At 53.8% G+C, this 23661-nt stretch overlaps 1 protein-coding gene across 2 annotated transcripts in view; it reads right to left on the reverse strand.

Moving 5' to 3' along the window:
- The window catches only part of wdr46 (WD repeat domain 46), an 82317-nt gene that overhangs the window by 50072 nt on the left and 8584 nt on the right, over window positions 1–23661 (reverse strand). For both annotated transcript variants that reach the window (XM_073034872.1, XM_073034878.1), the window contains exons 3-5: window positions 23138–23218; window positions 13672–13784; window positions 3813–3900 (exon numbers count right to left, since the gene is read on the reverse strand). In XM_073034872.1, coding sequence (XP_072890973.1) covers window positions 3813–3900; window positions 13672–13784; window positions 23138–23218 — 282 coding nt within the window. The remainder of the gene's footprint in view (window positions 1–3812; window positions 3901–13671; window positions 13785–23137; window positions 23219–23661) is intronic.

Here is a 23661-nt window from a genome sequence, read left to right on the forward strand (position 1 = left end):
GGGGTTTTGGGAAGGTTGAGCTGTGGATGTTGTCTCTGGGGTTTTGGGAAGGTTGAGCTGTGGATGTTGTCTATGGGTTTTGTGAAAGTTGAGCTGTGGATGTTCTCTATGGGTTTTGGGAAAGTTGAGCTGTGGATGTTGTCTATTGTTTTTGTGAAGGTCGAGCTGTGGATGTTGTCTCTGGGGGTTTGTGAAGGTCAAGCTGTGGATGTTGTCTATGGGTTTTGGGAAGGTTGAGCTGTGGATGTTGTCTATGGGTTTTGTGAAAGTTGAGCTGTGGATGTTGTCTATGGGTTTTGGGAAGGTTGAGCTGTGGATGTTGTCTATGGGTTTGTGAAGGTTGAGCTGTGGATGTTGTCTCTGGGGTTTTGGGAAGGTCGAGCTGTGGATGTTGTCTATGGGTTTTGGGAAGGTCTAGCTGTGGATGTTGTCTATGGGTTTTGGGAAGGTCGAGCTGTGGATGTTGTCTCTGGGGTTTTGGGAAGGTCGAGCTGTGGATGTTGTCTCTGGGGTTTTGGGAAGGTTGAGCTGTGGATGTTGTCTATGGGTTTTGGGAAGGTCGAGCTGTGGATGTTGTCTATGGGGTTTGTGAAGGTTGGGCTGTGGATGTTGTCTATGGGTTTTGGGAAGTTCGAGCTGTGGATGTTGTCTCTGGGGTTTTGGGAAGGTCGAGCTGTGGATGTTGTCTATGGGTTTTGGGAAGGTTGAGCTGTGGATGTTGTCTCTGGGGTTTTGGGAAGGTTGAGCTGTGGATGTTGTCTATGGGTTTTGTGAAGGTTGAGCTGTGGATGTTGTCTATGGGGTTTGGGAAGGTTGAGCTGTGGATGTTGTCTATGGGTTTTGGGAAGGTTGAGCTGTGGATGTTGTCTCTGGGGTTTTGGGAAGGTTGAGCTGTGGATGTTGTCTCTGGGGTTTTGGGAAGGTTGAGCTGTGGATGTTGTCTATGGGTTTTGGGAAGGTCGAGCTGTGGATGTTGTCTATGGGTTTTGGGAAGGTTGAGCTGTGGATGTTGTCTATGGGTTTTGGGAAGGTCGAGCTGTGGATGTTGTCTATGGGTTTTGGGAAGGTCGAGCTGTGGATGTTGTCTCTGGGGTTTTGGGAAGGTCGAGCTGTGGATGTTGTCTATGGGTTTTGGGAAGGTTGAGCTGTGGATGTTGTCTATGGGTTTTGGGAAGGTCGAGCTGTGGATGTTGTCTCTGGGGGTTTGGGAAGGTTGAGCTGTGGATGTTGTCTATGGGTTTTGTGAAAGTTGAGCTGTGGATGTTCTCTATGGGTTTTGGGAAAGTTGAGCTGTGGATGTTGTCTATGGGGTTTGGGAAGGTTGAGCTGTGGATGTTGTCTATGGGTTTTGGGAAGGTTGAGCTGTGGATGTTGTCTATGGGTTTTGTGAAGGTTGAGCTGTGGATGTTGTCTATGGGGGTTTGGGAAGGTTGAGCTGTGGATGTTGTCTATGGGTTTTGGGAAGGTCGAGCTGTGGATGTTGTCTATGGGTTTTGGGAAGGTTGAGCTGTGGATGTTGTCTATGGGTTTTGGGAAGGTCGAGCTGTGGATGTTGTCTATGGGGGTTTGGGAAGGTCGAGCTGTGGATGTTGTCTATGGGTTTTGTGAAGGTCGAGCTGTGGATGTTGTCTATGGGGGTTTGGGAAGGTTGAGCTGTGGATGTTGTCTCTGGGGTTTTGGAAAGGTTGAGCTGTGGATGTTGTCTATGGGTTTTGGGAAGGTCGAGCTGTGGATGTTGTCTCTGGGGGTTTGGGAAGGTTGAGCTGTGGATGTTGTCTATGGGTTTTGGGAAGGTTGAGCTGTGGATGTTGTCTATGGGTTTTGTGAAAGTTGAGCTGTGGATGTTCTCTATGGGTTTTGGGAAAGTTGAGCTGTGGATGTTGTCTATGGGTTTTGGGAAGGTCGAGCTGTGGATGTTGTCTATGGGTTTTGGGAAGGTCGAGCTGTGGATGTTGTCTATGGGTTTTGTGAAGGTCGAGCTGTGGATGTTGTCTATGGGTTTTGGGAAAGTTGAGCTGTGGATGTTGTCTATGGGTTTTGTGAAAGTTGAGCTGTGGATGTTCTCTATGGGTTTTGGGAAAGTTGAGCTGTGGATGTTGTCTATGGGTTTTGGGAAGGTTGAGCTGTGGATGTTGTCTATGGGTTTTGGGAAGGTTGAGCTGTGGATGTTGTCTATGGGTTTTGGGAAGGTTGAGCTGTGGATGTTGTCTATGGGTTTTGTGAAGGTCAAGCTGTGGATGTTGTCTATGGGTTTTGGGAAGGTTGAGCTGTGGATGTTGTCTATGGGTTTTGGGAAGGTTGAGCTGTGGATGTTGTCTATGGGTTTTGGGAAGGTTGAGCTGTGGATGTTGTCTATGGGTTTTGGGAAGGTTGAGCTGTGGATGTTGTCTATGGGTTTTGTGAAGGTCAAGCTGTGGATGTTGTCTATGGGTTTTGGGAAGGTTGAGCTGTGGATGTTGTCTATGGGTTTTGTGAAGGTTGAGCTGTGGATGTTGTCTATGGGTTTTGGGAAGGTTGAGCTGTGGATGTTGTCTATGGGTTTTGTGAAGGTTGAGCTGTGGATGTTGTCTATGGGGTTTGTGAAGGTCGAGCTGTGGATGTTGTCTATGGGTTTTGGGAAGGTTGAGCTGTGGATGTTGTCTCTGGGTTTTGTGAAGGTTGAGCTGTGGATGTTGTCTATGGGGTTTGTGAAGGTCGAGCTGTGGATGTTGTCTATGGGTTTTGGGAAGGTTGAGCTGTGGATGTTGTCTATGGGGTTTGTGAAGGTTGAGCTGTGGATGTTGTCTATGGGTTTTGGGAAGGTTGAGCTGTGGATGTTGTCTATGGGTTTTGTGAAGGTTGAGCTGTGGATGTTGTCTATGGGTTTTGGGAAGGTTGAGCTGTGGATGTTGTCTCTGGGGTTTTGTGAAGGTTGAGCTGTGGATGTTGTCTATGGGTTTTGGGAAGGTTGAGCTGTGGATGTTGTCTCTGGGGTTTTGTGAAGGTCGAGCTGTGGATGTTGTCTATGGGGGTTTGTGAAGGTTGAGCTGTGGATGTTGTCTATGGGTTTTGGGAAGGTTGAGCTGTGGATGTTGTCTATGGGGGTTTGGGAAGGTTGAGCTGTGGATGTTGTCTCTGGGTTTTGGGAAGGTCGAACTGTGGATGTTGTCTATGGGTTTTGTGAAGGTTGAGCTGTGGATGTTGTCTATGGGTTTTGGGAAGGTTGAGCTGTGGATGTTGTCTATGGGTTTTGTGAAGGTTGAGCTGTGGATGTTGTCTATGGGTTTTGGGAAGGTCGAGCTGTGGATGTTGTCTATGGGTTTTGGGAAGGTTGAGCTGTGGATGTTGTCTATGGGTGTTATGAAGGTTGAGCTGTGGATGTTCTCTATGGGTTTTGGGAAAGTTGAGCTGTGGATGTTGTCTATGGGTTTTGGGAAGGTTGAGCTGTGGATGTCTCCCGGGATTTGAGAAGGGTTGTGTGTGACTTTGCTGCATGCATGTTTTTCACTGTATTAGACTGTGCACGCAAGCATACACACACACACACACACACACACACAGTAGTGATGCCTGCAATAAGAAACTTGTCAAATAGTTTGGGCAGTTAAACGCAGACAGAGCTGTGAAGCCCACTTCTCTTGCATGTCATATGAAATGATGAAACAAACGATGCTTTACAAAACACACTGCTAAACTACCAGCATTGACAGTCAAAGAACTGTGTAGGCGAGACAACATGGTATATAACCGTCATTCCAGAATGTGAGGGAGCAGGTCGTTTCTGGTTCATGGGCATCGGAACCCATCGCCCGAAGGGGTGCTAGAGACCTGACCTTTGAGCTGCTGGCGATATCCACGGCTCCCGCGATGTCCTCTTGTCGGATCAAGCATGTGTCCTCACCCTCATCGGCTTCCAGGAAACTGGGGACGACCACAGAGTGTGAGTAGTGAGTACGGGGATGGCGTATTGTACGGGGTTTTTCTGAATTTTTTCGTGACCATCCAGCTGCATTAGGAGTAGCAGAGGCTGCCAGCTAAGTGCTGTTCTCACCGTACTGTGCGGCTGAGGGCAGTTGGAGGTACAGGGCACACCACGGAGGGTAAACAGACAGAGGAGGTGGCTTGTCTGGAGTTACTGGAACATATCCGGACCCTCACACCGCAATTCTGAGATTTTATAACAAACCACCCTCCCACATTGCTGCTCTGCCTCGTCACCACCTCTCCCAGAGTACAGCAATCTCTCAACACGATGTCTCCTGCAGCACGGAACTCTCCCCTTGCCACATCTCCACAACTACTCACAGCACCCTCCTGTCTAGCAGAGACCACCCCCTCCTCACCACCTGTCCATCCGACAGAGACCACCCCCTCCGCACCACCTCTCACTGTCAGAGACCACCCCCTCCTCACCACCTCTCACTGTCCGACAGAGACCACCCCCCTCCTCACCACCTCTCACTGTCAGAGACCACCCCCTCCTCACCACCTCTCACTGTCAGAGACCACCCCCTCCTCACCACCTCTCACTGTCAGACAGAGACCACCCCCTCCTCACCACCTCTCACTGTCAGACAGAGACCACCCCCTCCTCACCACCTCTCACTGTCTGAGACCACCCCCCTCCTCACCACCTCTCACTGTCAGAGACCACCCCCTCCTCACCACCTCTCACTGTCAGAGACCACCCCCTCCTCACCACCTCTCACTGTCCGACAGAGACCACCCCCTCTTCACCACCTCTCACTGTCCGACAGAGACAACCCCCTCCTCACCACCTCTCACTGTCAGAGACCACCCCCTCCTCACCACCTCTCACTGTCAGACACCACCCCCTCCTCACCACCTCTCACTGTCAGAAACCACCCCCTCCTCACCACCTCTCACTGTCAGAGACCACCCCCTCCTCACCACCTCTCACTGTCAGAGAGCACCCCCTCCTCACCACCTCTCACTGTCAGAGACCACCCCCTCCTCACCACCTCTCACTGTCAGAGACCACCGCCTCCTCACCACCTCTCACTGTCAGAGACCACCCCCTCCTCACCACCTCTCACTGTCAGAGACCACCCCTCCTCACCACCTCTCACTGTCAGACAGAGACCACCCCCTCCTCACCACCTCTCACTGTCAGAGACCACCCCCTCCTCACCACCTCTCACTGTCAGAGACCACCCCCTCCTCACCACCTCTCACTGTCAGAGACCACCCCCTCCTCACCACCTCTCACTGTCAGAGACCACCCCCCTCCTCACCACCTCTCACTGTCCGACAGAGACCACCCCCTCTTCACCACCTCTCACTGTCAGAGACCACCCCCTCCTCACCACCTCTCACTGTCAGAAACCACCCCCTCCTCACCACCTCTCACTGTCAGAGACCACCCCCTCCTCACCACCTCTCACTGTCCGACAGAGACCACCCCTTCCTCACCACCTCTCACTGTCCGACAGAGAGCACCCCCTCCTCACCACCTCTCACTGTCAGAGACCACCCCCTCCTCACCACCTCTCACTGTCAGACAGAGACCACCCCCTCCTCACCACCTCTCACTGTCAGAGACCACCCCCTCCTCACCACCTCTCACTGTCCGACAGAGACCACCCCCTCCTCACCACCTCTCACTGTCAGAGACCACCCCCTCCTCACCACCTCTCACTGTCTGACAGAGACCACCCCCTCCTCACCACCTCTCACTGTCAGAGACCACCCCCTCCTCACCACCTCTCACTGTCAGAGACCACCCCCTCCTCACCACCTCTCACTGTCAGAGACCACCCCCTCCTCACCACCTCTCACTGTCAGAGACCACCCCCCTCCTCACCACCTCTCACTGTCCGACAGAGACCACCCCCCTCCTCACCACCTCTCACTGTCAGAGACCACCCCCTCCTCACCACCTCTCACTGTCAGAGACCACCCCCTCCTCACTGTCAGAGACCACCCCCTCCTCACTGTCAGAGACCACCCCCTCCTCACCACCTCTCACTGTCAGAGACCACCCCCTCCTCACCACCTCTCACTGTCAGAGACCAGCCCCTCCTCACCACCTCTCACTGTCAGAGACCACCCCCTCCTCACCACCTCTCACTGTCAGACAGAGACCACCCCCCTCCTCACCACCTCTCACTGTCAGAGACCAGCCCCTCCTCACCACCTCTCACTGTCAGAGACCACCCCCTCCTCACCACCTCTCACTGTCAGAGACCAGCCCCTCCTTACCACCTCTCACTGTCAGACAGAGACCACCCCCTCCTCACCACCTCTCACTGTCAGAGACCACCCCCTCCTCACCACCTCTCACTGTCAGAGACCACCCCCTCCTCACCACCTCTCACTGTCTGAGACCACCCCCTCTTCACCACCTCTCACTGTCAGACAGAGACCACCCCCTCCACACCACCTCTCACTGTCAGAGACCACCCCCTCCTCAGCACCTCTCACTGTCAGAGAGCACCCCCTCCTCACCACCTGTCCATCCGACAGAGACCACCCCCTCCTCACCACCTCTCACTGTCAGAGACCAACCCCTCCTCACCACCTCTCACTGTCAGAGAGAGACCACCCCCTCCTCACCACCTCTCACTGTCAGAGACCACCCCCTCCTCACCACCTCTCACTGTCTGAGACCACCCCCTCCTCACCACCTCTCACTGTCAGAGACCACCCCCTCCTCACCACCTCTCACTGTCTGAGACCACCCCCTCCTCACCACCTCTCACTGTCAGAGACCACCCCCTCCTCACCACCTCTCACTGTCAGAGAACACCCCCTCCTCACCACCTCTCACTGTCAGAGACCACCCCCTCCTCACCACCTCTCACTGTCAGAGACCACCCCCTCCTCACCACCTCTCACTGTCCGACAGAGACCACCCCCTCCTCACCACCTCTCACTGTCAGAGACCACCCCCTCCTCACCACCTCTCACTGTCCGACAGAGACCACCCCCTCCTCACCACCTCTCACTGTCTGAGACCACCCCCTCCTCACCACCTCTCACTGTCAGAGACCACCCCCTCCTCACCACCTCTCACTGTCAGAGACCACCCCCTCCTCACCACCTCTCACTGTCAGACAGAGACCACCCCCTCCTCACCACCTCTCACTGTCAGAGACCACCCCCTCCTCACCACCTCTCACTGTCAGAGAGAGACCACCCCCCTCCTCACCACCTCTCACTGTCAGAGAGAGACCACCCCCTCCTCACCACCTCTCACTGTCAGAGACCACCCCCCTCCTCACCACCTCTCACTGTCAGAGACCACCCCCTCCTCACCACCTCTCACTGTCAGACAGAGACCACCCCCTCCTCACCACCTCTCACTGTCAGAGACCACCCCCTCCTCAGCACCTCTCACTGTCAGAGACCACCCCCTCCTCACCACCTCTCACTGTCAGAGACCACCCCCTCCTCATCACCTCTCACTGTCAGACAGAGACCACACCCTCCTCACCACCTCTCACTGTCAGAGACCAGCCCCTCCTCACCACCTCTCACTGTCAGAGACCACCCCCTCCTCATCACCTCTCACTGTCAGACAGAGACCACACCCTCCTCACCACCTCTCACTGTCAGAGACCACCCCCTCCTCACCACCTCTCACTGTCAGAGACCACCCCCTCCTCATCACCTCTCACTGTCAGACAGAGACCACACCCTCCTCACCACCTCTCACTGTCAGAGACCACCCCCTCCTCACCACCTCTCACTGTCAGAGACCACCCCCTCCTCACCACCTCTCACTGTCAGACAGAGACCACCCCCTCCTCACCACCTCTCACTGTCAGAGACCACCCCCTCCTCAGCACCTCTCACTGTCAGAGACCACCCCCTCCTCACCACCTCTCACTGTCAGAGACCACCCCCCTCCTCATCACCTCTCACTGTCAGACAGAGACCACCCCCTCCTCACCACCTCTCACTGTCAGAGACCATCCCCTCCTCACCACCTCTCACTGTCAGAGACCACCCCCCTCCTCACCACCTCTCACTGTCAGAGACCACCCCCTCCTCACCACCTCTCACTGTCTGAGACCACCCCCTCCTCACCACCTCTCACTGAGACCAACCCCTCCTCACCACCTCTCACTGTCAGAGACCACCCCCTCCTCACCACCTCTCACTGTCAGAGACCACCCCCTCCTCACCACGTCTCACTGTCAGAGACCACCCCCTCCTCACCACCTCTCACTGTCAGAGACCACCCCCTCCTCACCACCTCTCACTGTCAGAGACCACCCCCTCCTCACCACCTCTCACTGTCAGAGACCACACCCTCCTCACCACCTCTCACTGTCTGAGACCACCCCCTCTTCACCACCTCTCACTGTCAGAGACCATCCCCTCCTCACCACCTCTCACTGTCAGAGACCAGCCCCTCCTCACCACCTCTCACTGTCAGAGACCACACCCTCCTCACCACCTCTCACTGTCTGAGACCACCCCCTCTTCACCACCTCTCACTGTCAGAGACCACCCCCTCCTCACCACCTCTCACTGTCAGAAACCACCCCCTCCTCACCACCTCTCACTGTCAGAGAGCACCCCCTCCTCACCACCTCTCACTGTCAGAGACCACCCCCTCCTCACCACCTCTCACTGTCAGAGACCACGCCCTCCTCACCACCTCTCACTGTCAGAGACCACCCCCTCCTCACCACCTCTCACTGTCAGAGACCACCCCCTCCTCACCACCTCTCACTGTCAGAGACCACCCCCTCCTCACCACCTCTCACTGTCAGAGACCATCCCCTCCTCACCACCTCTCACTGTCAGAGACCACCCCCTCCTCACCACCTCTCACTGTCTGAGACCACCCCCTCTTCACCACCTCTCACTGTCAGACAGAGACCACCCCCTCCTCACCACCTCTCACTGTCAGACAGAGACCACCCCCTCCTCACCACCTCTCACTGTCAGACAGAGACCACCCCCTCTTCACCACCTCTCACTGTCAGACAGAGACCACCCCCTCCTCACCACCTCTCACTGTCAGACAGAGACCACCCCCTCCTCACCACCTCTCACTGTCAGAGACCATCCCCTCCTCACCACCTCTCACTGTCAGAGACCATCCCCTCCTCACCACCTCTCACTGTCAGAGACCATCCCCTCCTCACCACCTCTCACTGTCAGAGACCATCCCCTCCTCACCACCTCTCACTGTCAGAGACCATCCCCTCCTCACCACCTCTCACTGTCAGAGACCATCCCCTCCTCACCACCTCTCACTGTCAGAGACCATCCCCTCCTCACCACCTCTCACTGTCAGAGACCATCCCCTCCTCACCACCTCTCACTGTCAGAGACCATCCCCTCCTCACCACCTCTCACTGTCCGACCAGCCCCTCCTCACCACCTCTCACTGTCTGAGACCATCCCCTCCTCACCACCTCTCACTGTCAGAGACCACCCCCTCCTCACCACCTCTCACTGTCAGAGACCACCCCCTCCTCACCACCTCTCACTGTCAGAGACCACCCCCTCCTCACCACCTCTCACTGTCAGAGAGAGACCACCCCCTCCTCACCACCTCTCACTGTCAGAGACCACCCCCTCCTCACCACCTCTCACTGTCAGAGACCACCCCCTCCTCACCACCTCTCACTGTCAGAGAGAGACCACCCCCTCCTCACCACCTCTCACTGTCAGAGACCACCCCCTCCTCACCACCTCTCACTGTCAGAAACCACCCCCTCCTCACCACCTCTCACTGTCAGAGACCACCCCCTCCTCACCACCTCTCACTGTCAGAGACCACCCCCTCCTCACCACCTCTCACTGTCAGAGAGCACCCCCTCCTCACCACCTGTCCATCCGACAGAGACCACCCCCTCCTCACCACCTCTCACTGTCAGAGACCACCCCCTCCTCACCACCTCTCACTGTCAGACAGAGACCACCCCCTCCTCACCACCTCTCACTGTCAGAGACCACCCCCTCCTCACCACCTCTCACTGTCAGAGACCACCCCCTCCTCACCACCTCTCACTGTCAGAGACCACCCCCTCCTCACCACCTCTCACTGTCAGAGACCACCCCCTCCTCACCACCTCTCACTGTCAGAGAGAGACCACCCCCTCTTCACCACCTCTCACTGTCAGAGACCACCCCCTCCTCACCACCTCTCACTGTCAGAAACCACCCCCTCCTCACCACCTCTCACTGTCAGAGACCACCCCCTCCTCACCACCTCTCACTGTCAGAGACCACCCCCTCCTCACCACCTCTCACTGAGACCAACCCCTCCTCACCACTTCTCACTGTCAGAGACCACCCCCTCCTCACCACCTCTCACTGTCAGAGACCACCCCCTCCTCACCACCTCTCACTGTCAGAGACCACCCCCTCCTCACCACCTCTCACTGTCAGAGACCACCCCCTCCTCACCACCTCTCACTGTCAGAGACCACCCCCTCCTCACCACCTCTCACTGTCAGAGACCACCCCCTCCTCACCACCTCTCACTGTCAGAGACCATCCCCTCCTCACCACCTCTCACTGTCAGAGAGAGACCACCCCCTCCTCACCACCTGTCCATCCGACAGAGACCACCCCCTCCTCACCACCTCTCACTGTCCGACAGAGACCACCCCCTCCTCACCACCTCTCACTGTCCGACAGAGACCACCCCCTCCTCACCACCTCTCACTGTCAGAGACCACCCCCTCCTCACCACCTCTCACTGTCCGACAGAGACCACCCCCTCCTCACCACCTCTCACTGTCCGACAGAGACCACCCCCTCCTCACCACCTCTCACTGTCAGAGACCACCCCCTCCTCACCACCTCTCACTGTCCGACAGAGACCACCCCCTCCTCACCACCTCTCACTGTCCGACAGAGACCACCCCCTCCTCACCACCTCTCACTGTCCGACAGAGACCACCCCCTCCTCACCACCTCTCACTGTCAGAGACCACCCCCTCCTCACCACCTCTCACTGTCAGAGACCACCCCCTCCTCACCACCTCTCACTGTCAGAGACCACCCCCTCCTCACCACCTCTCACTGTCAGAGACCACCCCCTCCTCACCACCTCTCACTGTCAGAGACCACCCCCTCCTCACCACCTCTCACTGTCAGAGACCATCCCCTCCTCACCACCTCTCACTGTCAGAGAGAGACCACCCCCTCCTCACCACCTGTCCATCCGACAGAGACCACCCCCTCCTCACCACCTCTCACTGTCAGAGACCACCCCCTCCTCACCACCTCTCACTGTCAGAGACCACCCCTCCTCACCACCTCTCACTGTCTGAGACCACCCCCTCCTCACCACCTCTCACTGAGACCAACCCCTCCTCACCACCTCTCACTGTCAGAGACCACCCCCTCCTCACCACCTCTCACTGTCAGAGACCACCCCCTCCTCACCACGTCTCACTGTCAGAGACCACCCCCTCCTCACCACCTCTCACTGTCAGAGACCACCCCCTCCTCACCACCTCTCACTGTCAGAGAGCACCCCCTCCTCACCACCTGTCCATCCGACAGAGACCACCCCCTCCTCACCACCTCTCACTGTCAGAGACCACCCCCTCCTCACCACCTCTCACTGTCAGACAGAGACCACCCCCTCCTCACCACCTCTCACTGTCAGAGACCACCCCCTCCTCACCACCTCTCACTGTCAGACAGAGACCACCCCCTCCTCACCACCTCTCACTGTCAGAGACCACCCCCTCCTCACCACCTCTCACTGTCAGAGACCACCCCCTCCTCACCACCTCTCACTGTCAGACAGAGACCACCCCCTCTTCACCACCTCTCACTGTCAGACAGAGACCACCCCCCTCCTCACCACCTCTCACTGTCTGAGACCACCCCCCTCCTCACCACCTCTCACTGTCAGAGACCACCCCCTCCTCACCACCTCTCACTGTCAGAGACCATCCCCTCCTCACCACCTCTCACTGTCAGAGACCACCCCCTCCTCACCACCTCTCACTGTCTGAGACCACCCCCTCCTCACCACCTCTCACTGTCAGAGACCACCCCCTCCTCACCACCTCTCACTGTCAGAGACCACCCCCTCCTCACCACCTCTCACTGTCAGAGACCACCCCTCCTCACCACCTCTCACTGTCAGAGACCATCCCCTCCTCACCACCTCTCACTGTCAGAGACCATCCCCTCCTCACCACCTCTCACTGTCAGAGACCATCCCCTCTTCACCACCTCTCACTGTCCGACAGGGACCACACCCCCTCCTCACCACCTCTCACTGTCTGAGACCACCCCCTCCTCACCACCTCTCACTGTCAGAGACCATCCCCTCCTCACCACCTCTCACTGTCAGAGACCACCCCCTCCTCACCACCTCTCACTGTCAGAGACCACCCCCTCCTCACCACCTCTCACTGTCTGAGACCACCCCCTCTTCACCACCTCTCACTGTCAGAGACCACCCCCTCCTCACCACCTCTCACTGTCAGAAACCACCCCCTCCTCACCACCTTTCACTGTCAGAGACCACCCCCTCCTCACCACCTCTCACTGTCAACCACCCCCTCCTCACCACCTCTCACTGAGACCAACCCCTCCTCACCGCCTCTCACTGTCTGAGACCACCCCCTCCTCACCACCTCTCACTGTCTGAGACCACCCCCTCCTCACCACCTCTCACTTTCAGAGACCACCCCCTCCTCACCACCTCTCACTGAGACCAACCCCTCCTCACCACCTCTCACTGTCAGAGACCACCCCCTCCTCACCACCTCTCACTGTCAGAGACCACCCCCTCCTCACCACGTCTCACTGTCAGAGACCACCCCCTCCTCACCACCTCTCACTGTCAGACAGAGACCACCCCTTCCTCACCACCTCTCACTGTCAGAGACCACCCCCTCCTCACCACCTCTCACTGTCAGACAGAGACCACCCCCTCCTCACCACCTCTCACTGTCCGACAGAGACCACCCCCTCCTCACCACCTCTCACTGTCAGAGACCACCCCCCTCCTCACCACCTCTCACTGTCAGAGACCACCCCTCCTCACCACCTCTCACTGTCAGAGACCATCCCCTCCTCACCACCTCTCACTGTCAGAGACCATCCCCTCCTCACCACCTCTCACTGTCAGAGACCACCCCCTCCTCACCACCTCTCACTGTCAGAGACCATCCCCTCCTCACCACCTCTCACTGTCAGAGACCACCCCCTCCTCACCACCTCTCACTGTCTGAGACCACCCCCTCTTCACCACCTCTCACTGTCCGACAGGGACCACACCCCCTCCTCACCACCTCTCACTGTCTGAGACCACCCCCTCCTCACCACCTCTCACTGTCAGAGACCACCCCCTCCTCACCACGTCTCACTGTCAGAGACCACCCCCCTCCTCACCACCTCTCACTGTCAGAGACCACCCCTTCCTCACCACCTCTCACTGTCAGAGACCACCCCCCTCCTCACCACCTCTCACTGTCAGACAGAGACCACCCCCTCCTCACCACCTCTCACTGTCCGACAGAGACCACCCCCTCCTCACCACCTCTCACTGTCAGAGACCACCCCCTCCTCACCACCTCTCACTGTCAGACAGAGACCACCCCCCTCCTCACCACCTCTCACTGTCAGAGACCACCCCCCCTCACCATCTCTCACTGTCCGACAGAGACCACCCCATCCCTCTTGCCCCCCTCCTCATCCATCGGAGGGTACTTCCTCCTCGCCGCCCCTGCTCACCCTGCTTCGGCGGGCAGCAGTTGGTCGAAGCGTGCTGCCAGTCTCTGAGCGTACTTGGACTTCTTGTGCAGACTCTGGAGGTCTCCTTTCGCCCTCCCGGCAGCCAGTTCGCCCTGCGGAGAGAACCAACGGCAGATCAGGATGTTGCCGAATCGGCGGGCCTCACTAATACTCTGCAGCGTTTCGGTCAAGTGGATTTTGTTAACTGGTACTGTGGGGGAGGCGCGTATTTGGGACAACCGTTAAAGTACAAAAACTCATCGAGAAGACAGCCCGGATTCGGTTTGTTGGCTTGTGATGCTGTGCCACTGCATTGTTCGCCATTTACAACCGTGAGATTCACTCTCCTGCCAGCATTTTCAGCAAATCTATAGACTAGGAACTATAACAGGATCAAAGAAAGATCAACCAGAGTGCAAATGACAACAAACTGTGCAAATGCAAATATAAATAAATAGCAATACGTAACCGGAACATGAGATAATGAGATGAAGTGAGATAACTGTGGGAACTTCTCAATGATGGGGCAAGTGTAGGTGAATCTAGTTATCCCTTTTTATTGAAGAGCCTGATGTCTGAGGGCTAGTAACTGCTCTTGAACCTGATGCTGTGAGCCCTGAACCTCTTGTACCTTCTACCTGATGGCAGCAGCAAGAAAAGACCATGTCCTGGGCGGTGAGGATCTCCGATGACAGCATTTCAGATGGATGTGCTCACTGGTTGGGAGGGCTTTACTCGCGACGTACTGGGTTGAATCCACGACCTTTTGGAGGACTTTCCATTCAAAGGCATTGCTGTTTCTATACCAGGCCAGTCAATCCACTCTCCACTACACATCTACAGGCAGTGCCCGGGTTACGTACGAGTTCCGTTCCTGAGTCCGTCTTTAAGTCGGATACGTACAAGTACATCCGGTATTATTTAGCGTCAGTTAGTCAAACGTTTGTCTTAGTATATAGTATATATTTTACCTTTCTATGCATATAAAACACTTAAGAAACATATGTATTCCAATAATTAAACTACTGCGTTGCTTAGTAATAATTGTAGCTTACGTCAGGGCAGGGCCTTTCACATGCTCCATTATTCTCACTTTATCCTTTAAAATTGTTCCGATCGTTGACCAACTGTAGCCTAACGCTTTTCCAATGACAGATGGCGTTTCACCTCTTTCCGATCGCTTTATTATTTCCACTTTATTTTCAATCGCAATCGCTTCCCATCAACGGAACAGAAACACTGCGGGCGGCGGGTCCCAACCTCCGCCGGCTCCCAAGGTCCGCTGGGTCCTAAGGACCACCGTACTGAATTCCCCGAGTCCGAAAGTCCATCGCACTGAGACAGGTTATATGGGACAAGTGGGGGCTGTGCTGGGTTTGAGTATTTGATCCTCCACAATATTCCACGTGGGTATTTAAACTGGAGATGGCAGTGTTTTTGTTTTTACAAGGTCGAGTTGTGAGCTCGACATCAACCCGCCACAGATGGTACGGGAGTCACTGGATCGACATCAACCCGGCACGGGAGCGGTCTGTCACTGGATCAAACTCTGGAACCTCCGTTCCCCAGTCGGGCGCTGAGCTCACTGCGCCACCAACCAACCGGAACCGGGGGGGGGTCAGGGTGAATCTAGCTAAGAAAAATTTAAGCCAAATACAAAGTTAAACACTCAACACTGTGTCAACAGCAAGGACTTAAAATGGCGGATGGCGTTCTCCTTCCTCGGTTCATAGGTACGAGTTGTCCGTAAGTCGGACGTTCATAACTCGGGGACTGCCTGTACAGTATAAAAGCTGCTGAACAGTTTCTAACTAGTTGCAGTCACATGTAGTTATGTGGCTGTTAGACACTACACGTGCCTAGAGTGATCTGATTGTGATTAGTGTCAGTTGTATGCATTTGAGTTCAAAAAGCAGTGATTTTTGTCACTGATAATTGGCAAAAAATAAGCAAGAAGACAAGTCAGAACTGTATTGCTCACTGCGGTTTCAAGTATTTAGGCTTGGAATTGACAGAAACAGCTGGGAGTGAAAATGTAATAAAGAAATTGAAGGTATCAACAATAATCTTGACTGCTACAATGAAAATGAAAATTTGGAGGATGCAATGTATCTGGAGTGGCTCACAGAAGGTTAAAAGGACTGACTTCTGAAATATCTACCACCCTGAGCATGCTATTTTGGTGCTGGAATGTGTGGTGACACTTGTGGGCTGCCCCCCACATCCATGGTCAATGTTGGTTATTGTTGCAAACAATGTATTTCACTGTGTAACGTCCTGGTTAAGAGTTTTGCTGCTGTGCTGTAAGTATTTCACTTCGGCAGTTCCGGAAGGGCAGTCTGTCCTGCTTTTAGTATGTTTGCGTTTCAGCTAAAGATTCCACCATCTTGATTGGCAGACACAACATTCCTAAATAGTCATTCAAAGCCTCGGCCATTTCCTCATTACCCAATATCAATTCCCTCTTCTCATTCTACAAGGAACCTACATTCAATTTGGCCACCCTTTTCTGCTTAATATAACTATAAAAACTTTTACTATCCAATTTTATATTTTGTGCTAGTCTATTTTCAAAATCTATCTTTTCTTTCTTTATTGCTTTTAAAGTTTTCCCTAATCTTCCAATTTCCCACTACTCTTGGCGACTTTGCATGCACGAGCTTTTAATTTGATAACTTCCTTTATTTCCTTAGTTATCCATGACTGGCTGTTCCCAACCTTACTGTCCATATAACCGTATAACAATCACAGCACGGAAACAGGCCATTCCGGCCCTCCTAATCCATGCCGAACTCTTAATCTCACCTAGTCCCACCTACCCGCACTCAGCCCATAACCCTCCACTCCTTTCCTGTCCATATACCTATCCAATTTTACCTTAAATGACACAACTGAACTGGCCTCTACTACTTCTACAGGAAGCTCATTCCACACAGCTATCACTCTCTGAGTAAAGAAATACCCCCTCGTGTTTCCCTTAAACTTTTGCCCCCTAACTCTCAAATCATGTCCTCTCGTTTGAATCTCCCCTCTCAATGGAAACAGCCTATTCACGTCAACTCTATCTATCCCTCTCAAAATTTTAAATACCTCGATCAAATCCCCCCCTCAACCTTCTACGCTCCAATGAATAGAGACCTAACTTGTTCAACCTTTCTCTGTAACTTAAGTGCTGAAACCCAGGTAACATCCTAGTAAATCGTCTCTGCACTCTCTCTAATTTATTGATATCTTTCCTATAATTCGGTGACCAGAACTGTAAACAACTGTCCTTGCTTTTAACTGGAATATACTTTTGTTGAGCACTATGAAAAATCTTTCAAAGTCTTCTACTGTTCCTCAACTGACCCACCATACAGCCTGTGTTCCAAATCCTCCCTCATCCCATTGTAGTCGCCATTGTTTAGACATAACAGACTGGCTTTAGATTGATCTGTTGCACCCTCCATTTGTATCAGAAACTCAATCATACCATGATCACTCTTTCCCCAACCACAAGATCACTAATTTTACCTGTCTTGTTGCACAGGACCAGATCTAAAATAGCACGTTGCCTTGTAGGTTCAGTAACGTGCTGTTCAAGAAAGCCAACATGGATGCCTTCTATGAAGTTCTCCTCAAGACTGCCTCGACCAACTTGATTCACCCAATCTAGGTGCAAGTTATGGTCCCCCATGATAACTGGGCAGGGGGGGGGGGGGGGGGGAGAGAGAGACTGAGTTCAACGGATTGGAGAAATAAAGTAATAAAGAAAGTGTGGATAAAGAAAAAGCAAAAGATAAAAAAGAAAAAAGAGTGAAGTAAAGAAAAGTCAAGTGCAAAAGAGTAAAAGATTGCAAGATTTTAAAAGTACAATGAGTGTAAGGGCACTTAATTTGAATGCCTGTAGTATTTGAAACAAGGTCAGTCAACTTGTGGCACAAAGGTATGCCCACCTCCGGCACAGAGAATCCAGGGAACCCTCCCCTCTCAAACCTGATGGACAAGCTGAAGGGCTGAGGCTCCTCCATCACTCCTCCTACAACGGGTGTGCCCACCTCCGGCACAGAGAATCCAGGGAACCCGCCCCCTCTCAAACCTGAGAGGCTCCTCCATCACTCCTCCTCCAACGGGTATGCCCACCTCCGGCACAGAGAATCCAGGGAACCCGCCCCCTCTCAAACCTGAGAGGCTCCTCCATCACTCCTCCTCCAACGGGTATGCCCACCTCCGGCACAGAGAATCCCGGGAACCCGCCCCCTCTCAAACCTGAGAGGCTCCTCCATCACTCCTCCTCCAACGGGTATGCCCACCTCCGGCACAGAGAATCCAGGGAACCCGCCCCCTCTCAAACCTGAGAGGCTCCTCCATCACTCCTCCTCCAACGGGTGTGCCCACCTCCGGCACAGAGAATCCCGGGAACCCGCCCCCTCTCAAACCTGAGAGGCTCCTCCATCACTCCTCCTCCAACGGGTGTGCCCACCTCCGGCACAGAGAATCCAGGGAACCCGCCCCCTCTCAAACCTGAGAGGCTCCTCCATCACTCCTCCTCCAACGGGTATGCCCACCTCCGGCACAGAGAATCCCGGGAACCCGCCCCCTCTCAAACCTGAGAGGCTCCTCCATCACTCCTCCTCCAACGGGTATGCCCACCTCCGGCACAGAGAATCCAGGGAACCCGCCCCCTCTCAAACCTGAGAGGCTCCTCCATCACTCCTCCTCCAACGGGTGTGCCCACCTCCGGCACAGAGAATCCCGGGAACCCGCCCCCTCTCAAACCTGAGAGGCTCCTCCATCACTCCTCCTCCAACGGGTATGCCCACCTCCGGCACAGAGAATCCAGGGAACCCGCCCCCTCTCAAACCTGAGAGGCTCCTCCATCACTCCTCCTCCAACGGGTGTGCCCACCTCCGGCACAGAGAATCCCGGGAACCCGCCCCCTCTCAAACCTGAGAGGCTCCTCCATCACTCCTCCTCCAACGGGTATGCCTACCTCCGGCACAGAGAATCCAGGTAACCCGCCCCCTCTCAAACCTGAGACGCTCCTCCATCACTCCTCCTCCAACGGGTATGCCCACCTCCGGCACAGAGAATCCCGGGAACCCGCCCCCTCTCAAACCTGATGGACAAGCTAATCCAACGGGTGTGCCCACCTCCGGCACAGAGAATACAGGTAACCCGCCCCCTCTCAAACCTGATGGACAAGCTAATCCAACGGGTGTGCCCACCTCCGGCACAGAGAATCCAGGGAACCCGCCCCCTCTCAAACCTGAGAGGCTCCTCCATCACTCCTCCTCCAACGGGTATGCCCACCTCCGGCACAGAGAATCCAGGGAACCCGCCCCCTCTCAAACCTGATGGACAAGCTGAAGGGCTGAGGCTCCTCCATCACTGTCTCTTGTAACCTCTACCCGCCTCACACACAGTCACACCCTCTTGTCCCTGACACAGCCTGAAGTTGTGGCAGCTAATCCAACGGGTATGACTACCTCCGGCACAGAGAATCCAGGGAACCCGCCCCTCTCAAACCTGAGAGGCTCCTCCATCACTCCTCCTCCAACGGGTATGCCCACCTCCGGCACAGAGAATCCAGGGAACCCGCCCCCTCTCAAACCTGATGGACAAGCTGAAGGGCTGAGGCTCCTCCATCACTGTCTCTTGTAACCTCTACCCGCCTCACACACAGTCACACCCTCTTGTCCCTGACACAGCCTGAAGTTGTGGCAGCTAATCCAACGGGTATGACTATCTCCGGCACAGAGAATCCAGGGAACCCGCCCCTCCCTGATGTGCCACAGTGTTTGAAGCTCAGATTCCAGGTCATCAACTTTGAGCCTGAGTTCCTCGAGCAGCCGACACTCGCTGCAGATGTGGTCACCAGGAACCGCAATGGGGCCCACCAGCTCCCACATCATGCAGCCACAGCACATCACCCCATCCTGCATCATCGCTTTAATTAGCTGTGATTTAGTGACTTCTTACTCAACAACTACAAAAGCCTTCCTTGCTACTTGCCGGTGCCCCCTCGTTGAAGCCTCTTGAGCCTAAGTCTCAAGTTCCCACTCCTACTCTGGTCCACTCACACATGGCTGCTCTGCTTTGACCCACTTTGCTTTTAATTGCTTCTGCTAATGAGTTGTGAATCGATCGGTCTGCCGCTAATGCACTCAGCCCCACGAAATGCTCTTTTTTAAAATTCTTCTCCCTGACGTGTGCAAAGCTCTCTTTCTGCAAATCGATTGATCCGCTGTTAACGCGCCGAGCCCCACAAAACGCTCCTTTTTCAAAACTCCTCTCCCCGACGTGTGCAAAGCTCTCTCTCTTTTTGAATCGGTTGGTCCGCTGCTACTCTCATGGAGGAGCCCGTTTGTTTGAGGTAGAGTTCAAGCGACACATGGAAGGGGGCGTGTGCTTTCCTGCAGACTCCTGGTCCAGACCACTTCAAGATGAGCTCCAACTTGGGCTGGTTTAACTAGAATGGGCCCTTTTCACTTCTTTCCTTTTCTTCTTCCTACTAAGTGTTGGATGAAGCTGACGTTTGTAAATATACTTCCTTTATAATTGTAGGCAGTGTACAATGTTATTTCTTGCCAACAGCTAATTGCATGGGGGCAGTATTTATACAGTACTTGCACAGATAGGGGTTCGGGTGATCAAGACATCCCAACTTCCCAGTTTTGGTGGGACCCAAGTCATACCAACCCAAGATGCATGGAGTCTGAGAAAGGTTTTCGTACCGCTGAGTCTGTAGCTGTTAGCGAGGGGCTAACGGGCCACATCTCTAATGACACCCAGTAAAAAGGGGTTTCATGTACATGTGATGAGTCGATCTGAATTTTGAATCTCAACCCCACCGTTTATTTATTTAGAGATACAGCACAGAGCAGGCCTCTCGGGCCTACTAATTAACCTACTAATATCTTTGGACTGTGGGAGGAAACCCGAGCACACACAGGGAGAAATGTACAACCTTGCTGACAGATGATGCTGGAGTTGAACTCCGAGCTGTAACAGCATCACGCCAACCACTGCGCTTCCATGGCACCCAGTTAGTAGACAGCCAGCGCTTTCCTCACAGTACGCGAATAGGTAATGTGAGGGGATGCTAACAGGACTGATGAAGATGGACACAGGACATCGTGCAGATGCAGCAGCGCCCATGCAGAGTCAACATTGTGGGCTCAGACCCTTGTCGGTGAAGATGGTACCTGTTGCCCAGCATGGATAAGATGGGCCAAAGGGCCTGCTGCTGTGCAATGTGATGCGGTGACTAGCTGCAGTACGTCTTGGCTCAGATGGAACACAGTGCAGTACAACTTCAGCGTGGTGAATCTCTGGAACACACCTCCCCGAGAGGGCTGAATCACTACTCATTCTGTGGATCTCGGTACTAGTACATTTTGGCCCAGTTAGCTTCCACTTCACAGAAGCAGTTAAAAAAAATATTAAAAAAGACAAAACTATCATTTAACTGAGTAACAAATTATGTACTTAAATCAAATACAGAAGTGTCAGTGGTACTGTACCTATAAAACTGTGAATTAGTTCCTGATAGCTACCGACAGAGGAATTCATCCAACGTAGTAAATGAACACAATCAGCTCAGACAATGCACTGCCTTCATACAATGCTTTCAACCTCCAAATCTTCATTTTCATTGTCAATGCCTTCTAATTCTTCATAGCTCCTAACTTGCTGAAGCGTTGAAATTGTTTCATTTTCACTCCCGGCTGTTCCTGGTGTTCTGAAGCCCGAAACCGTGGTGAGTAAAACAGTTCTGAGGTGTCTTTTGCCGCTTACTTCTGACCGACTATCAGTGACAAACATTTCTGCTTTTTGAACACAAACACACGACTCTAATCAAAAACTGATCACTAAGCACGGTGTGTTTAATGGCTGAACAAGTGCACACAGCTAACACTAACAGTTAGCGTCTGTTGAGCAGCAGTCTCTTGCGGCATCGTATCCCAAATAAACAAAGGGAATTCTGGCTGTTCTCTCAATTAGATTTTGTTCTTTAAGAGTTGTCCCAAATAAACAGCTGACCTGATTAACTGATGGTCTAATTAACCTGAATCTACAGTATTTAAAGTAGAGACATTTCACAGATGCTGTTCATAGACTTCAGTTCAGCATTTAACACATTCATCCCTCAGAAACTGATTGGAAAGCTGAGCCTACTGGGCCTGAACACCTCCCTCTGCAACTGGATCCTAGACTTCCTGACTGGGAGACCTCAGTCAGTCCGGATCGGGAGCAGCATCTCCAACACCATCACACTGAGCACGGGGGCTCCCCAGGGCTGTGTGCTCAGTCCACTGCTGTTCCCTCTGCTGACCCACAACTGTGCTGCAACACACAGCTCGAACCACATCATCAAGTTCGCCAATGACAGGACTGTGGTGGGTCTCATCAGCAAGAACGACGAGTCAGCTTACAGAGAGGAGGTGCAGCGGCTAACGGACTGGTGCAGAGCCAACAACCTGTCTCTGAATGTGAACAAAAGAGATGGTTGTTGACTTCAGGAGGGCATGGAGCGACCACTCCCTGCTGAACATCGATGGCTCCTCGGTAGAGATCGTTAAAAGCCCCAAATTTCTTGGTGTTCACCTGGCGGAGAATCTCACCTGGTCCCTTAACACCAGCTCCATAGCAAAGAAAGCCCAGCAGCGTCTCTACTTTCTGCAATCCCCCATCCTCATCACATTCTACAGGGGTTGTATTGAGAGCATCCTGAGCAGCTGCATCACTGCCTGGTTCGGAAATTGCATCATCTCAGATCGCAAGACCCTGTAGCGGATAGTGAGGTCAGCTGAGAAGATCATCAGGGTCTCTCTTCCTGCCATCACGGACATTTACACTACACGCTGCATCCGCAAAGCAAACAGCATTATGAAGGACCCCATGCACCCCTCTTCTCCCTGCTGCCGTCTGGGAAAAGGCACTGAAGCATTCGGGCTCTCACAACCAGACTATGTAACAGTTTCTTCCCCCAAGCTATCAGACTCCTCAATACCCGAAGCCTGGACTGACACCTAACTGTCCTACGGACCTATTATTTTGTTGTAATGCCTGCACTGTTTTTGTGCACTTTACGCAGTCCTGTGTAGGTCTGTAGTCTAGAGCAGCTTTCTGTGTTGTTTTTTATGTAGTTCATTCTAGTTTTTGTACTGCGTCATGTAACACCATGGTCCTGAAAAACGTTGTCTCATTTTTACTATGTACTGTACCAGCAGTTGTGGTCGAAATGACAATAAAAGTGACTTGACTTGACTTGACGAGATCAAACAACTGAGAGATGTCAAAGACAAGGAGACTGGTGCCTGCAGAGATCAGCCACGCTCGCAAGGAAGAGTGGGGCAGTTTTGCTGGGTCGTGTGCTCTCCTGCTCTGTCCCTGTGTTGAGAGAAGGTGTGGGGACACGGGGGGGGGGGGGGGGGGGGTTGTAAATTGCAGTGATACCTCCCTGCAGGACAGAACCACTCACCATTTGGACGTCTTTTCCTCGCTTGTACTTCTCCAGTGCTTCGTCAGGGAGGGGAGCTGGCCCTGGGAAAGGGTCCTTCCGCTGCAGAGGAGGGTATATGGTCAGCACAGAGAGCCTTGTCAATGGAGCGGCCACACTGACACCCAGACTCTGGGACATCGAGAAACCCAGAGACCGGGGGGGGGGTAACGTGGGGAAAACCACATATATGAAGGGACACCCAGATACCCCCTTCCCTCCCCATCCCGGTACCTCCATCACTCCCTCCCTCCATATCCATTCCCTGTCCAGCCCCACTCCCTCCCTCTCTCCAATCATATACGAAGGAACACCCAGATACCTCCTTCCCTCCCCATCCCGGTACCTCCATCACCCCCTCCTTCCATTCATAGCCCCTCCCTCCCTCCATATCCATTCATCCATTCCCTGTCCACCCCCTCCCTCTCTCCATTAATTTCCCCTCCCTGTCCCCCCCCTCCATTCATTTCCCCTCCCTGTCCACCCCGATATTTTTATTTATTTGA

This window comes from Hemitrygon akajei, chromosome 2, assembly GCF_048418815.1.
Source record: "Hemitrygon akajei chromosome 2, sHemAka1.3, whole genome shotgun sequence".
Taxonomy (NCBI): Eukaryota; Metazoa; Chordata; class Chondrichthyes; order Myliobatiformes; family Dasyatidae; genus Hemitrygon; species Hemitrygon akajei.